Source organism: Phodopus roborovskii, unplaced genomic scaffold (genome assembly GCF_943737965.1).
Source record: "Phodopus roborovskii unplaced genomic scaffold, PHOROB, whole genome shotgun sequence".
In the NCBI taxonomy this organism is placed as follows: Eukaryota; Metazoa; Chordata; class Mammalia; order Rodentia; family Cricetidae; genus Phodopus; species Phodopus roborovskii.
Genome location: NW_026125052.1, coordinates 17,047,273 through 17,064,056, shown reverse-complemented (window position 1 = coordinate 17,064,056; position 16,784 = coordinate 17,047,273). Strand labels below are relative to the sequence as shown.

At 47.6% G+C, this 16,784-nt stretch overlaps 1 protein-coding gene across 9 annotated transcripts; it reads left to right on the top strand.

Moving 5' to 3' along the window:
- The first annotated feature begins 7,368 nt into the window (after positions 1–7,368).
- Hexim2 (HEXIM P-TEFb complex subunit 2) lies at positions 7,369–14,118 on the top strand. Of its 9 annotated transcripts, none has more exons than XM_051177801.1 (3): positions 7,369–7,516; positions 8,944–9,046; positions 13,125–14,118. In XM_051177801.1, exons 2-3 carry the CDS (start codon positions 8,984–8,986, stop codon positions 14,001–14,003), a joined length of 942 nt encoding a protein of 313 aa, XP_051033758.1. In that variant the 5' UTR covers positions 7,369–7,516; positions 8,944–8,983; the 3' UTR covers positions 14,004–14,118. The 9 variants fall into 9 exon arrangements, with proteins under 9 accessions (XP_051033758.1, XP_051033742.1, XP_051033737.1 ...); XM_051177785.1 differs by having other exon boundaries at positions 7,378–7,516; positions 8,941–9,046; XM_051177780.1 differs by lacking the exon at positions 7,369–7,516 and adding an exon at positions 7,861–7,999.
- The last annotated feature ends 2,666 nt before the right edge of the window (positions 14,119–16,784 follow it).

Here is a 16,784-nt window from a genome sequence, read left to right as displayed (position 1 = left end):
CTCCTACCACGTAAGTCCTGAGGCTTCAATTCAGATCATCAGGTTTGGTGGTAGCCACCTTTAGTGAAAGCCACTGAGCTGTCTCATTGTACCCTAATATTTACATTTATTTTTGAGAGTTTTTCTATATACAGCCCAAACTTGCAACTCCCCTGCCTTAGATTCCTGAACTCTAGAATAAGAGGTTTGTATCACCACACTCAGCAATATTTTCAAATTTAATCCTACTTGTTTTTTTTTTTTTTTTTCTTTCTTTCTGGTTTTTTAAGACATGATTTCTCTGTATTGCTTTGGAGTCTGTCCTGGAACTAGCTCTGTAGACCAGGCTGTCCTCGAACTCACAGAGATCCACCTGCCTCTGCCTCCCGAGTGCTGGGACTAAAGGTGTGCGCCACCAAAACCCAGCTTGGTTTTTGTTTTTTTGAGAGAGGGTCTTGCTATGCAGCCCTTGCAGGCCTGAACAACACACTATGTGGACCTAACTATGCTTGAACTTGCAGTGACTCACCTGTCTCCAGAGTACTGCGATTATTATTGTGACCTAGGTTGCAGCCATTTCCTACTTCAGTCTCCCCAGTAGCCTGGCATACATCACACTTGGCTCGGAAGACCTTTCTTGGTTGGTTTGTTTGTGACAGGGTTTCTCCATGTGGCTCTGGCTGTCCTGGAACTTGTTCTATAGACCAGGCTGTCCTGGAACTCCCAGAGATCCTCCTGCTTCTACCTCCCAAGTACTGGGATTAAAGGGGTGCACCACTATATCCAGCACTTTTGGGTTCTTATTGAAGAAATGAAGACTTTTATACGGCTTTTATAAATCTCCCAAGAGATGGGATTAGCTGAGTATGTAGAACATGCAGGAATCCTTGGGGGGGGGGGTTCAGCTCCTAGCATCTCCCCAGCAACTTGCAAATAGGGCATGGTGTATGCCTTTAATTTCAGTGCTTGGAATTGTAGGTGAAGGCAGTTCTGAGTTCAAGGTCATTCTCAATTACCTCCTGAATTTGAAGCCAGCCTGGTCTATACTAGACTCTGTCTCAGAAAAACAAAACTATTTAAGTAAATTTTTTCTTGAGTTTTACTTCTAAAGAAGGGATTCAATTATCTAACAACATGGACAGTAACTTTACTCTAGTTCTACAATAAACCCTTACATGTCAACAAACATCTGAGCTGCTACAGGAACTTGAGATAAGTCTTCAACAATGCAGTGTGATTTGATTCCTAAACGTAGTGCCAATGGTGTTAATTTTTTTTTTTTTTTCTAAAGAGTCCTCACTGCCCTGAACAAGAACAAGATTGTAGACATCATTAATTCCAGCAGGCAGGTGAATAGCTATGAGTTCCAGGTTAGCCTGGTCTACCAACAAGGACCAGGATAGTCAGAGCTATATAGAGCTGTTTCAAAAACAGAGTTTCACTGTGACATGAGCTGCCTATACTTGCTGTTTGGCTCAGGCTGGAACTGAACTCTCAGCAATCTTCCTGCTTGTGCCTTCCAAGTGTTGGGATTACAAACCACAACTACCTTAAACAGTTTTTTCAAGAACAGCAAAAAAATCAGGGTTTGGGGAGAGGACTCAGAAGGTAAAATGGCTGATCCCCAAACATGAGGAAGACCTTTCACTCCCTAGACTTGCTGGCCAATCAGGGAGCTCTGGGTTCAATGGGACCCTGTCTCAAAAGATAAAATGGAAAGCAAAAGAAAGACCCCTAACCTCTATGGCCTCTGCAAGCATATGCAGATATGCATACACATGCATACACCACACATATACACAAGTAAAAATTCAGAAGGGAATTTTAAGATTTCACCTGAAGATAGATATATAGTTCTGCTATAACAGGATATCATGTAACCCAAGTTGGCTGCAAACTCACTATGTAGACACAGCTGACCTTGAATTCCTCTGATCATCTTGCCTCAAGTTTCCCCAATGCTGGAATTACAGCTGTCTGAAACTACACCTAGCCTCTATCCCCCCCCCCTTTTTTTTTTTTTTTTTTTTTTTTTTTGTTGTTGTTGTTGTTTTGAGACAGGGTCTCACTATGTAGCTTTGACTAGCTTGGAACTCAATATGTAGACCAAGTTGACCTTGAATTTTCAGAAAGGCTTGCTCTTGAGTGCTTGCTCCACCAAGCCTATCTCTGCATTTCTGGGAATTTAATTTATATGAGTGCTTTACCTACATTTATGTGTATGCACCATGTGTATGCCTGGTGCCTGAGGAGGCCAAGAGTTTGCTGGATCACCTGGTACTGGAGTCATACACAGTTATGAGCTACCATATGGATTATAGGAACTGAACTTGGGTCCTCTGCAAGAGCAAAAAGTGCTCTTTCTTAACCACTATGTCATCTCTCCAGCACACATAAACTGCTATTGGTCTGCAGTGAACGAAAGCTACATTCCTGAATCCCAGCCACTTGGAAGAAGCAGGCAAATCTCTGTGATATTCATGCCAGACAGGGATACATAGAGAGACCCTGTCTTAAAAACCAAAACCATGCCAGGCATGGTAGCACATGGCAATAGGGAGGCAGAGGCAGGTGAATCTCTGTGAGTTTGAGGCCAGCCTGATTTACAAAGTAAATTCCAGGACAGCCATAGCTACATATAGTAAAACCCTGTCTTGAAAAACAAACAAATAATAAAAGGCAAAACCAAACCAAACACACAAACAACTCTTTTACAATGAAGCAATACAAGAATTTTAGGGTACTTCAGATATAAGAATTTGAGGAAAATTACTAACATCTCCTCAGTAAGCTAAAGAATGGAAATTTCTCTAGCCTCTAGCAGGCTATGAGAAGAAATTAATGAAGGAAGCTTACTTTAAGATATTATTTATTTATTTTCGAGACAGGGTTTCTCTGTAGCTTTGGAGCCTGTCCTGGAACTAGCTCTGTAGACCAGGCTGACCTTGAACTCACAGAGATTTACCTGTCTTGGATTTTATTATTTTTGTGTGTGTCTGTGTTTAAGTGTGTGTGTACAAAGACTCTTAGAGGCCAGAGGTGTTGGGAGTCCCTTGAAGTGGAGTGATAAGCAGTTGTAAGCCACCTGATCTGGGAGCTAGGAATTGAACTTGAGTCCCCTAAAAGAGCACTTTGTACTCTTCACCAGAGGCCACCTCTTCAGTCCCTGGAGGCTACTTTCAACGTGTAATTCTGCATATCTGGATAATGCCAATGCAACTTTCAGGCAAAAGCAAAATATCAAATTTGGGATGGGAAGGAATGTCTTCCTTTTTGTTCTTAATAAATGTATATTTAGCCTAAAACATCCAAATGATCCGAATCTGGTAGTACACATGGTACAAACACATGGTAGTACACATCTAATTCCAGTACTCAGGAACCTAAGGCAAGAATTGAGACTTGAAGCCCAGCTTTGGCTACATATTATGGCCAGCCTGGTCTACACAATGAATCCCAAGACAACCAGGTCTATGCAAAGGCACCCTGTCTCTAAAGGAAAAGGATGGATGGAAGGATGGAACATGGGAGCTATACACAGAAGCATAAATATTTGTGAAGCAAGTTATCTTCAGAAGTATTGCTAACAAGGAGTAATTTGGAAATTTGGAGACGCATTTCCACTTCTGCCAATGAATCTTACTTACAGAGTAACTGACTGGTCTCCATGAGTTGCCTCATCAGGTAAATACAAAATATCAAAGTACTTTGTAGTAACAGCTGTAATAACACTGACCCTACTCAGTTTCCTTAGATGGCTTCTCTTGTGTGTGTTACAGCTATATACTGGTAAGGCAGGTCATATATGTGCACTAAGTTTATTGGTGGGGAGGGGATGGTCAGGGGCTCAAGTGTGCTAGGCAAGCAGTGCACTAGTCAAGTACTACCCTCGGAGCTTCTGAAGAAGCTACTTCTGCAGTAGAAAGGATGTCACACAGGTATAGAGCAGTCACTCCAGAGGCACCTGCCAGGGGAGGAGTGTCAGAATTAGGAGCCTGAGGCACTTAGGATTGTCATGAGCCACTATGCCTCACCTCGATATATCTAAGATTTTTTTGTATTCATTTTGTATTATGTGTATGCAGGTATATGTGTGTGGGGATGTGAACACACATGCATATGTAGGCCAGAGGGCAACCTTTGGTGCCATCTCCCACAGACATATACTTACTTGAGACAAGGTCTCTTATTGGCCTGTAACTAGCCAAGTACACTCATCTAGTCAGTAAACCCCAGGGATCCTGCCTCTCTAACATCTCTGTGTAGCCATGGCGGTTTCAGAACTTGCTTTGTAGACCAGGCTAACCTAGAACTCGAAATCAGCCTGCCTCTGTCTCCCAAATGCTGGGATTAAAGAAATAGGCCATCACATCTGGCATCCTGCACATTTTGCCTATGAATGTTTGCTTGCATGAACGTATGTGCACCACATGCATTCCTGATACCCACAGATGTCAGAAAAGGGCCCTGAACTGGAATACCGGTCCATTGCAAGAGCTGTCTCCCCCTCAGATTGATGCCCAATATGAGAATCCACCTACCTCAGCCTCCTGAGCATAAGGATTACAAACAGGAGCCACCACACCCAGCTATTCCCAACTATTTAAAATCAAGGAAGGGAAAAGCTCATGTGTCATCCTTAAGTACGATTAAGCCTTCATCTATAACTGAGTAATACATTTCTACACCTGGTATAGTACTGCCATTTAGGAGCATCCAAAGGTTTAACCAGATTGCTTCACAATGGAGGATGAATCACAGAGTCTAGGGTCCTCCTCCAATAAACTCTTGACAAAAAAAAAAATCACATCTTCTCCTAACTCTTTCCCACTCCCACTCTCCATTTTCTAGATAGGGTTTTTCTCTCTAACAGTCCTGGCTGTCCTGAAACTCACTCTGTAGACTAAGCTGGCCTCGAACTCACAGAGATCCTCCTGCCTCTGCCTCCCCACTGCTGAGATTAAAGTCTTCCTTTTTCTTCTTCTTCTTTTTTTTTTTTTGAAACAGTCTTAATCTGTAGCCAAGGTTAGCCTCCGATTTGTGGATAATCCTCCTGCCTCTGCCTACAGTACATGGCTCTTCATCTTTTCTTGATCAGGGTAAAGTGAACAGGACAAATGAAATCACAGGATGAACAGTGCACCAATGCTTCAGTTAGAAGTATTTAAACCAAGTATTTAACTACTGGGCTGACTCCTGTAGCCCTAAGGCCAGTGGGCTGCTATGAATTTAAGGCCACTGAAGTCTATGAAGGAAGTTCTATGTCATCCTGAACTACAGAGAAAGGTCATGTCTCAAAAAAAGAAAAAAAATGCAGTTCACATTTTAAATTAAGAACTCTAATAGGGGCTGGGGATAAAGCTCAGTTGGTAGTATGATTGCCTAGAATGCACAAAGCTCTGGGGTCAATCCTGGTACCACCTAAATGGTACAGGATGGTGTATTCCTCTAATTTCAGCACTCCCTGCAGGTAGGACCACCAGGAGTTCAAAGGTCATGCTTGGTTACAGAGCTCAAGGCCAGCAAGAGCTACAGGAGGCCCTGTCTTTAATGAATTAATTAATCAATCTTAGTCACAACTGAATGCAGTGCTATACACCTGACAACACTTACAGGGCTCAAGCAGATAGCTTCAGGCCAACTTGGGCTAAACAGAGAAACCCTGCCTCAAGACAGCAAGCAATCAACAATAATAACAGAAACCTAAAGCCCATCAGGAGGCCAGCAAGATGGCTCACTGTAAAAGCACTTGATGCCTAACCTCACAACAGGAATGTCCACCCTGGGAACCCAGGCCAAAGAACTGACTTACACAAATTCTCACCTTCACATGTGCGCGTGTAAGCACACAAAGTAAATAAATATCGGGTGTGGCAGTACATGCCTACAATCCAAGAACGTGGGAAGTGGAGGAAGGAAGTGCAAGGCCAGCCTAAACTACACAAGTTCGGGGTCAGTCTAGGCTATCTGAAACCGATTCAAAAGTACAAGGAGAAAAACAAGCTGGTATAGTGGCTCACACCTGCTGCAATTCCAGCACTCCCGTGGTTGAGGCAGGAGGATTATCCCGAATGAGTCCAGCCTGGGCTAGGTTTGTTTGTTTGTAGAGTTTGAAGATTTTTTTTTCCCCAAAGCATCTGAGGGATGCAGGGAGAAATTACTTACAACTAAGAAATCACCACATAATTTAAGATTATTTTATTTTGAAATGAGTCTCACTATGTAGTTCTGGCAGGCCTCGAATTCTTAAGAGACCCACCACACCCAGCCAGACTTTTTAATACAAGGTGCAGTCCTTCAACGATGAAGAAACTTTCATGGGTCCTACTGTTAAAGCAAAGGCTTAGAAATTAGACCAGCTATATATAACTAGTAGTAAAATTCATTACAAGGAACCCAGATACCTATGGCTAGTTAACGACCTACTCCAGAGCCTACCTGGACACCATTTTAACTGACAGCTGAGCTAAAGGTATCATTTGAAGGTGTAGCCTGGAAATCTCTAGGGAACAAGATGTTTAATCGGCAATTCAGTAAGAGAACATCACGTCAAACGCCAGCCTTTTAAATGCTGGCATTGCTATAATTTTAAGTTGTAAGTTTATTCTTTCAAACAATGTCTCCCCTATATCCCACATACATGAACTAGAACCAAAACCGCCATTTCTACCTAATTACCTTCCACGTTCTACAGAAGATATGGCTCTAGTAAAGATGGGACATTGGCACAGAAAATACTCTTTAGTTTGTGGCACAAGACTTTAAACGGGGCATTGTGTAGGCTTACAAAGATCACATTGGAAATCAGCTCGCTTTCCCCTTTGTACCACAGCCATTTCGCCCCTAAGTTACGGCTCGGGTTTCAAGACGCAAACAGATGTTTTTGAAGCATCCGAAATGGGCCACTCCATTTCTATTACTGTACCATGGTGACTCTGAATTATTTTCTGTTCCGACCCTGCACAGGGCAGAACCCCATCCCTTTTCGAAGTGGGGCAGCACACTTCAGGAGTTTCCAAAAGTGGCTGGTGACGTTCGAGGTCAGGCCATTGGGGGAGTCGGGGCTCGATGGGAGAAATCTTGAGGGCAAGAGAGCTCAGAGGTTTCCAAGCACTGAGCTCGAGCTTTCCACGTGCCCGGATCTAGTCGGTCCCAGGGGAGCTGGTGGTTGCTATAGTAGTTAGAGGGCTGTTGCTTTTCGCAGCCCCGAGATGTGGGAGATGGACTTGGTGTATGGGGGTGGGGAGAGGTGGGTGCAATGCGCCTGGGCGCCCTCTGAGCCTCCAGCTGAAGGCACGGGGCAAGGGTTGCAGCCTCGGCCCGTCCCCGCGAGCCAGTGTCTCCAACTGGCGTCGCGCCCACCTCGTCCTTCAGTTGGGGGTCAGCTACGCCGGGCCTCGCCGCCATACCCAGAATGAATGGGGGTGGGGAGAGGCCTTGGCAGAGCTTGGCCTCAGGAACCGCGTCCCGGTGGAAGACCAGCAAAGGGGAAGCCGCCTCATGGCCTCTCCTCTGTTGGGGCCACGGGAAATGCGCGGTAGTTACCCAAAAACCCCGCTCTCAAAGGCGAGGCTGCGGGGCTGCCGGGACGGTTTGAGGACTGGGCTCGGCCGGGGAGACACCAACCTTCACCCTCCGCGGCCCCCAACCCAACTCCCCGCCGTCTCCCGGCGCCGCCACTTCAGGCAGCCCTCTCGGCCCGGCCTCTCCCCGCGCCCGGACCACCCCCCATGGGGTGCTCTCACTGCGCAGCGAGTCCCTCCGCTGCCTCCTCCCAGCCCAAAATGGCGGCGACGGCTACCGGGCTGCTCGTCGCCTTCCTCAAGGCTAGGGATCACTCCGCGCGCAAGGCCCGCCCCTCTCGGCCGGATCTATTTTTCTTCCTGGTAAGGACTAACGCCATCAATGAACTCTTTTAATTGAGTTCTGACAGGGCGGGTCCAGTTGTGCTTCCGCACAGCTAGTTGTTGACAAAAGTGAGAAGATTGGCAGGCAAGTGACCCAATCGAAGAAGAGATCGGTGAGCGCGGGACGTCCACGCAAAAGCAGATAGGTTTTGGCGCTCCTGGGTATGGTTGTTGACGTAAGGGAGCTTGAAGGTATCCTGGGCAGCTTTCCTAGAGTGGAGAACTACAACCCCCAGCAGTCATTGCGCTGCCAGGCTGTCCTCTTCGTGTCTCCCCCCCCCCACCTCCCCCCATCTTAGTGCCTGAGCCGCTTGGTCAGACCTGCTGCTACTGCAGCAAGAGGTAGGGCTGAGGCGTTGAGAATTTCATGGACAGGCGGTCGCACAAGAAAGACACACAGAGGTAGTGGTGTACACTAAGTCCTTGACAGCAAATAGGTCAGTCCCACCTTTGCTAAAACCTCCCTTCCAGGACTGTTTCTCCCTTCCAAGAAATCATTTTTTTTTTTTTTTTACCCCATTTGATTTTTCCTGTCAGCTGCATGTAGTATGAAGACTTCTTTTCTCCCATGTCCCCGTTCCTTGAGGCAGGAGGGTAGCCGTTCAGGCCTCGTAGACAAAAAGACAAACTGTAGGTTCTGGCCAGGTCCCAGCTGGAGAGGTTGAAGGCAGTCACTACAGGGGCTTCCAGGAGCCACAGACCCACCTCATCCCCAGCTTCCCCAAGCAGTTTCCTTTCCACCTTACTATGGGGGGGGTGGGGGGGTTCAAAACTCAGGCCTACCTTCCTAACTGCCAGCCTGGTCTTCGCTTGTTAGAATGGAGGCCTGGGGCCTGAGGAACAGGAGTGGAGAGACAGTCTCTATGTCCTATTTTGCCTCTTTGCTGGCTGGAGGTGTGAAAGCTAAGGTATGGAAGCAGCCTTGGAGTCTTCATTTGAAAGTGAAGGCTAGCAGGTCCTGGGGCCACAAAATGGCTGCTGCTGCTTCTGGGGCAAACAGTCCCTGACCAACCAGGTTCTGCCTGAGGACTTAGGTTCCTGTTGTTGTTCAAAGCAGGTGACACACTAATTAAAAGCATCTATTGAGAGAGTAGAAGATGGCCACTCTGAACCATACCAACTGTAATACAGAGGCCCCAGCTGCCCTGGAGGAGGCAAAGGTAAGTACTTACCCCTCCCAGCCACCTGAAAGCCCCAAACATGGGCGCAAACACCTGAAATCCTAGTCTCTTTTTTTCTTTTTTATTTATTGCTTTCTTTTTTGGTTTTTCGAGACAGGGTTTCTCTGTAGCTTTGGAGCCTGCCCTGGAACTCACTCTGTAGACTAGGCTGGCCTTGAACTCACAGAGATCCACCTGCCTCTGCCTCCTGAGTGCCAAGACTAAAGATGTGCACCACCAATGTCCGGCTTGAAATCCTAGTTTCTTGTTTCAAATGTGCTGGTAGATTTAGAAAACCGGTATCTTATTTTATTTTTGTTGTTTGTGAAGAGGGTCCGGGTGGGCTTTCTATATGTCCCCAGCTGGCCTTGAACTTGCAATAGCACTCTTGCTTCAGCCTTACAAGTACTAAAGTTACAGCCTGCATCACACACCCAGCTAGACAAGCCAGTGTTTTGAGTGAGTCTTGTACTGTGCTCTGGGAAGTCGGCCAGAATGTGACTCAGTGGTATCTCATGAATTCCTAAAAGCCCTTGAAGGTAGGAATTATTTGCAGTTGACAGAAGCTAAGGTTCTTAGAGCTGCAACACCTTTTCCAGAATCATGCAGGTATAAGTGACAAAATCCCCACTTGAAACTCAGTGTCTTCTGGTGAGAGAACCCTGCCTCAGTGACAAGCAACGTCAAGGTCAAATAACGTGGTTGGATATTTGCACTTTTTTTTTTTTCCCAGGCTGAGAACCAAGAATGAAACAGGAAAAGAGTTTTTGCTATAAAAGTGGGGAGGCCTCAAAAGAGGAAAGACCCTAAAGGCCCCAGTAAATGGCGTCTAAAGTGCTGAACAGGAGCCCACAGGGTTACAGCTCATTCTGTCTCTCATTGGCACCTTTTACCCATACTCTCATTACCCATACTTCCAAAATAGCAAAGAGGCAAGAATCAGAGAATCATTTTGTTGTTGTGGACTTTGAGGTGCTGGGATTGAACCCAGGGCCTTGCAAATGCTAGAAAAGTGTTTTATCCAGCCCTTTGTTGTTTGCTGTTTGTTTGTTTTGTGCTTGAGACAGGTGTTGTTGTTGTTGTTTTGTTTTGTTTTGTTTTGTATTTTCCTTTTTCTGTGTAACAGCCCTGGCTGTCCTGGAACTGGCTTTGTAAAACAGGCTGGCCTCGAACTCACAGAGATTTGCCTTCTTCTATCTCCCAAGTGCTGGCATTATAGGTGTGTCTCAATGTCTTTTTCAGAGAGGCTTTTTTACCCATCCTACCTAGCTATTTCCAGGGTTTCTTAGACTTTGACACTCATGGCATATCAAACTAGGTTTGGAGAGGACATATGACTCATGCAAAATATAGGGCTTTTCTTTCTTTCTTTCTTCCTTTCTTTTTTTTTTTTTGGCTTTTGGAGACAGGTTTCTCTGTATTGCTTTGGAGCCTATCCTGGAACTCATCCTTTAGACCAGGCTGGCCTTGAACTCACAAAGCTCTGTCTGTTTCTGTCTTCTGAGTGCTGGGGTTAAAGATGTGCATCACCAATGCCCGGCAAAAGCTTGTTTTTCACAGTGATAATGGCAGTAGAGGGACAACATGGAGACAGTAAGTAAGCTGACAGACAGAGCTGGTTTCAAGCAAGAATCACTAAGGGACTGAAGGCTGGGAACAGGCAAATGGTTATCAACATGCAAGTAAGCCATCCTGTATTTGTGTGCCCTGTACTTTGTCTCTCTATGATGGGTGACAGACATGTCTCAGTTGGCCCAAGTCACCAGTGAAACAAGGCCAGTCACTTATGATTGGTGATCTTACTGCAAGTGAAAGAATACAACAAACAACTCATAACATATCTCCACCCCCACACACACCAGAATTCCCCTTAGGATCTCTAAGACACAATAAAACAGGCAGCATGATGCTTCATATGTATAACCCCAGTACTCAGGAAGTTGAGGCAGGTTTGCTGAGGATTGGAGACCAGTTTGGGCTACAGAATGAGTTCCAGAATGTCCGGGTACCAAGTGAGACTGCTTCCCAAACAACCCTCCCTCCCCCAAAATAATCCAGCAGCACTGTGTATATCCATATAATATACCCCTGCTCTTAAAAGGCTACAAATTCCAGTGTTCCAGAGGCAGATGCAGGCAGATCTCTGAATTCGAGGCCAGCCTGGTCTACAAAGTGAGTTCCAGGACAACCAGTCTTAAAAACAAAAAAACAAACAAACAAACAAAAAAATCCCCTGCTCAGAGGCCAGCAAGATGGCTTAGTAGGTAAGCTACTTGAACCAAACCTGACAGCCTGAGTTCAACCTCCAGGAACTACAGAGTAGAAAGGGAAAACCAGCTCCCATAGTTCTCTTCTGACTTACACACATACATACACACACTCAAGCCATGTCCTTAAGGCCTGTCTACACACACACACACACACACACACACACAAAGGGAATGTAATAAAACTTCACAAAGGAACCCTTGCTCAGATGTCATTTGCATTGTATAAAACAACATGCCAATGATAGTGGTTATTATTAGAAATCTCCCAAACCACAGACTTGGAGCAGTTCATTCTCTATCAGCCACACCCAGGACTCCCATCCTCACCACAAAGCCCCGCTCTTGCTCCCTCCTCCTCCCCCTCCTAAGGTCCTTGTGCAGCCTTGGCTGTGCTAGAACTTGACAGGCTGGCTCCAGGCTGAGAGAGCTACCTGCTTCTATCCTGTAGTGCTGAGCTTGATAGATCCTCTCTACTTCAAAGTTCTAAAATTTCCTTGCAAGCTCTCCTTAGTTAGGACATCTTGCTGCTTCCCACATAAAGAGAGAAGCAAAGTTATATTTACTGAGCATAGGGGTAAAATGGCACATTCTCAGGGGGTAAAGATATATAACAAATAGTAATATGCTAGGTGCTATCTGCAAGGTTGCTTGTGTAATATGCTAGAGTTGGTGGGGAGGGGGTGGGGGAGAGGAAGGAGAGCTGCTTTAGGGTCTTCATGAGGAGCATCACCTAACAAGCAACATTAGAACTGAAGCATGGGGAATAGAGAAGGGTCAGCTGTGCAAAGAGCTGAAAGTAGGTTTAGTTATATAATTTTCAGGGAGGGGACAGGGAATCCCTGTACAAATCCTGGTCTGGTAACACAGGCCTATAATCCTAGCTACTCTAGAGGCCAAGGCAGGTGGATTATAAATTCAGGACTTGCTTGCTTAGGTACAGAGTGAGACTCTGTTTCAGGACAAAAGTTAAAGAGCTAGAATATCGCTGAATGTCGTTGCTCCTGCTCAGGGTGTGTGAGAGACTCTGGATTCAATAAAGGTATTGAGTTCAGAGCTAGTTATAAGTGTCATATAGCTGTTATTGAGCCCAGCTGCTTGTGAGGCTGAGGCAGGAGAATGGTGAGTTTGAGGTCAGCCTGGGTTACAATAAGAAGACCTCAGTTTCAAGGATAGCAGAGCATTAAGCCAAGTGGGTACCTGTGAAGGTGTTCAGGTAGCCCAGGCTGTCCTTGAGCCTGGCTTGACATCCTGATTCTCCTGCCTTCACCGCCTCCCTGGGATTTACAGTTGTAGGCTATCATATCTAGCTTCCCCAGCTTGCATTTAATAGCACTTGTGGGATGCCTACTCTAGGTCTGGTATGGTTCTGGGCAATTAAATGACCAGTGATGAGCTGTGGGGGTGGGGGAGCAGATAGCTCCATTAATGGCTACCCAGCATGCATGAGACCCTGGGTTTGATCCCCAGTACTGCCTAAAACAGGCTTGGTGGTATGTGTCTATAATCCAGCATTCAGAAGGTGGAGGCAGGAAGGTCAGAAGTTCAAGGTCATCTTTGGTTGCACAAATGAGTTCAAAGCCAACCTGGTCTATGGAGATGTTATGTCTAAAAGAAAAAAAAGATATGACCAGTGGCAGTTAAATAGTGGAAGTGTTATTCTCCCCACTGAAGACAGTTAGTTAAGTAAATTGTAAAAGGGGAGGGACTGGATGGTGGGGGCGACATGAGGCAGGTGTGAGAGGTGGGCTGGGAAGAATCCTACTCCCAGTGAAAGGCTATCTGTAATTCACCCTCCTTCCTCTCTCTAGACCCCTGGTGGTCCGCTGAGCCCCAAGACAGCCCATGAGCCTAGTGACATTGGTGGTTCCTTGCTTCTGCCATCAGAAAAGGAGATTCACTCTGATGATGAAGGTATTGCATTGGCTCGGGGTGGCTCAGGTTGTAACAGTAGGGGTTCTCGGCCCCAGAGCCCTGGGCGCTATTCAGAGGAGGCAGTCCTGGCCCGAAAGAAGCACCGAAGGCGGCCATCCAAGCGCAAGCGGCACTGGCGGCCTTACTTGGAGCTGAGCTGGGCCGAGAAGCAACAGCGAGATGAGAGGCAGAGCCAGAGGGCCTCCCGGGTCCGCGAGGAGATGTTCGCCAAAGGCCAGCCCCTGGCACCCTACAACACCACCCAGTTCCTCATGGATGACCGTGACCTGGAGGAACCTAACTTGGATGTGCTCCATGGGCTGTCCCACCCAGGCTCCAGTGGGGAGAACGAAGCAGGGGACAGCGATGGGCAGGGCCGAGCTCATGGGGAATTCCAGCAGAGGGACTTCTCCGAGGCCTATGAGCGATACCACACTGAGAGCCTTCAGGGCCGCAGCAAGCAGGAGCTGGTGCGAGACTACCTGGATCTAGAGAGGCGCCTGTCCCAGGCCGAGCAGGAAAGCCGGAGGCTCCAGCAGCTGCAGGGGCTCCCCAGCAGGCAGCCCTGTCAGCAGGTGGAGGAGCTGGCTGCTGAGGTAGACAGGCTCCGGACTGAAAACCAGAGGCTGCGGCAGGAGAATGAGATGTGGAACCGAGACAGCAGCGGCTGTGACCACGAGAAGCCAGCCACAGAAGGGCCCCCCAGGCCCAGGGATGAGGGCCCATTTTATACCCATGCAGGCCAGCCGGGGCACAAGGAGGCAGATGACAGATGAAAGCTGTTCCGGCACCCTGCCCTCCACTGAGAACTGCTAAGACAAGGTCAGAGTTTCCCTTGTCTTTGACATCCATCATCTTACTTTTTACAGAGGAATTAAATGGCCATCTGAGAACCAGTGGGAGTGGCTAGAATTGATTTTATTAGGGCCCTTCTTGAGACTCAAAATTTCTTTCTATTTGTAAAAACTTACTTTTTTTTTTTTTTTACTTGCACATGTGTTTTGTTTGGTGTTTTGCTTGCACATGTGTTCAGTGCCAGTGGAGGCCAGAAAAGGGCATTGGACCCCTCGAGACTGGAGTTACAGACAGTTGTGAGCTGCCACGTGGGTGCTGGGAACTGAACCCAGGTCCTCTAGAAGAGCAGTGTGTGCTCTTAACCACTGAGCCATCTCGCCAGCCCTATTCATTTTGGAAGTGTTTCATATAGCTGAGGCAGGCCTTGAACTTCTGATCCTTCTGCCTTTACCTCCCAAGTTCTGGGATAACAGATGTACACCACTATGCCTGGTTTTAGTTGTGCTGTGGATTCAATGCAGTGTTTCATGCATGCTAAGAACTCAACCAACTGAAGCACATCCCCAGCCAAAAATCCATCGGTTGGGGCTGACGAATTGATGGGTCAGTGGTTAATTAAGAGACCTCACAGTTCTTTTAGAGGGCTAGAATTTGGTTCCCTGCATCTACAAGTGACTCACAACTATCTCTAATTCTAGCTCCAGAGGATCTGATGTCCACTTCTGACCTCTGTGTGCGTGCGCGCGCACGCACACACACACACACAGTATATACATGCATATACACACATAAGTACAAAATCCTAAAAAAAAGAACAAAAAAAAAAAAAACAAAAATATTTGTGGGCTAGGGATATAGTAGTACATTGCCTAGCATTCTGGGAGCATGGAGTAAGCCCATTGTCCCAGAGAGGTCTCAGTTTCCCTTTGTTCCAAGCCTGAGGAGACCGCCAACTTCTCGATGGTTCCCATTGGTTCTCCAGGATACCCAAACCACACTCATGAACCTTAGCTCGATCATCTTGAGGGGGGAGGTGATGACTCAGTCTAGAGCCCCCAGGTCCAGCCAGAACCTGATATTCCAGTTGCCACATGATAGTGGGGCTGGGAGCAATGCCTGTAATTCCAGTCTTCAGGCAGAAGGATCACGAGTTTGCAGTCAGCCTATGCTACAGAATGAGATCCTCCTGGAGGAGCTGGAAGCATCCTGAGGAGAAGGCTCAAGCCTTCTTTAGACCTTGTTCCCAAGTATTCCTGGGCTCAGCATGCTTGGTCTTAATGGCCGCTCACCCTGGCAGCTAACCTAAGCTAGTCATTCTGGTTCATCCCCTTGCTTGTGGGAGGGACATTCAGAAGTAAGCACTCAGGACCCACTGCTGGCAGAGAAAACCACAAGGTAGAGGGGACAGCCAGTGGTTCTTTAGCAGAGCTTTTCTGCTGACTTCCTTGGCATCCTCCTCCTGCTGGCCTCATTAAGTCTGTGTTCAGTTCCTGTGAAGGATGAGCCATAGGCCAGAACCAGGGTGGAGTGGTGGGGGTCTGTGAAGGGGATGCAGTGTGCCTTCACCTCCAGCAGATACCATCCCTGTATCGTCTCCTACTGACACTGGGCATAACTTCAGTGGTGACGGGGGAATTTAGATCACCAGCGAGCACCTGTCTCTGGCACTAGGCACGGGGAGGAGAAGAAACCTTGAGGTCCTGGCTGACTTTCCTTCCCAGAGGTTTGGAACAATCCTATCAGGCAAGAGAAGGGCTCAGGGCTGGGAACTGTTAGGGATGGAAACGTTGACAAGCCCTGTGTATTGCCAGGGCAACTTTTATTTCTGTACGGCCACACCCAGGCCTGGCCAGCACCTTCTACAGCAGACTGGAGGGAGGGATTGGTTTCAAGGGAAAGCAAAGTCCCAGGCCAGGGGTCTGTCCCCAGATCCCTGGTCAAAGGTTTTGCCTCCTTCTCTTGCATTTTGCCTTCCCAGACTGTTGTCGACAGGAATGATTGTCCCCACTTTGCAGATGGGAAACGCAAAGTTCAGGGAGGAAGTTACCGTCCGGACTCTAGGATAGCTTGCCAGGAGCCTGTATTATACTAGCCTGGGCTCCAAGGCCTGCAGTCTCCCAGCTGCTGCATTCCACAGAACAGAGCCAGGAGCAAGCTGAGGGAGGATGGGGACAAGGTTGTTTACCCAGAGGCAAGGCTGTGTGTGTGTGTGTGTGTGTGTGTGTGTGTGTGTGTGTGTGAGAGAGTTTGTGTGTGGCTGCTGGGGTGTGTGGGAGGTTTGTGGGGCAGGGTGTGGGGTGCTCCACGTGTGTCATGATTGCAAGTTGCTGGGCTAGGGGCAGGTGAGGTGGCCCCTCTTGGTGGAAGAGCTGAAGAGCTGGAGTGTTGAGAAAGGCTGCCAACCACCTCCACTCCTTACATTGCACACAAAATGGCTGAAGGGCTCTTGGCCAGGATAGCACAGAGGTGAATTAATTTCCCCAAGGCTTGGCGGGGGGGGGGGGGGGATGACAATGGACTGGGTGGAGCAAGAAGAAAACAAGCAAAGGGTGTAATCTGGGAAAGGGTCAGGCCTGAAGAAAGTCATGTCAGCCCTGGCCTCCAACTGGATCCCCAGTCTCAGGGTCAGCAGTGTCAGGAGAGCTTGGTGCTGGGGAGGGGTGGGGGCCAGGTGTGAGTCCCTTTCATGTCCCCCCTCCCTCTTTGGCAGCCAGGTCCAGAGGCCTGGACTCTCTATCCCAGTGTACAGCACAGGCCGCTTC

Bases quoted from the DNA above. Each gene is read 5' to 3' on its own strand.
- Hexim2 (XM_051177801.1), top strand. From the start codon at position 8,984: ATGGCCACTCTGAACCATACCAACTGTAATACAGAGGCCCCAGCTGCC. The intron at 9,047-13,124 runs GTAAGTACTTAC...TCCTCTCTCTAG, and splicing joins CTGCCCTGGAGGAGGCAAAG to ACCCCTGGTGGTCCGCTGAG.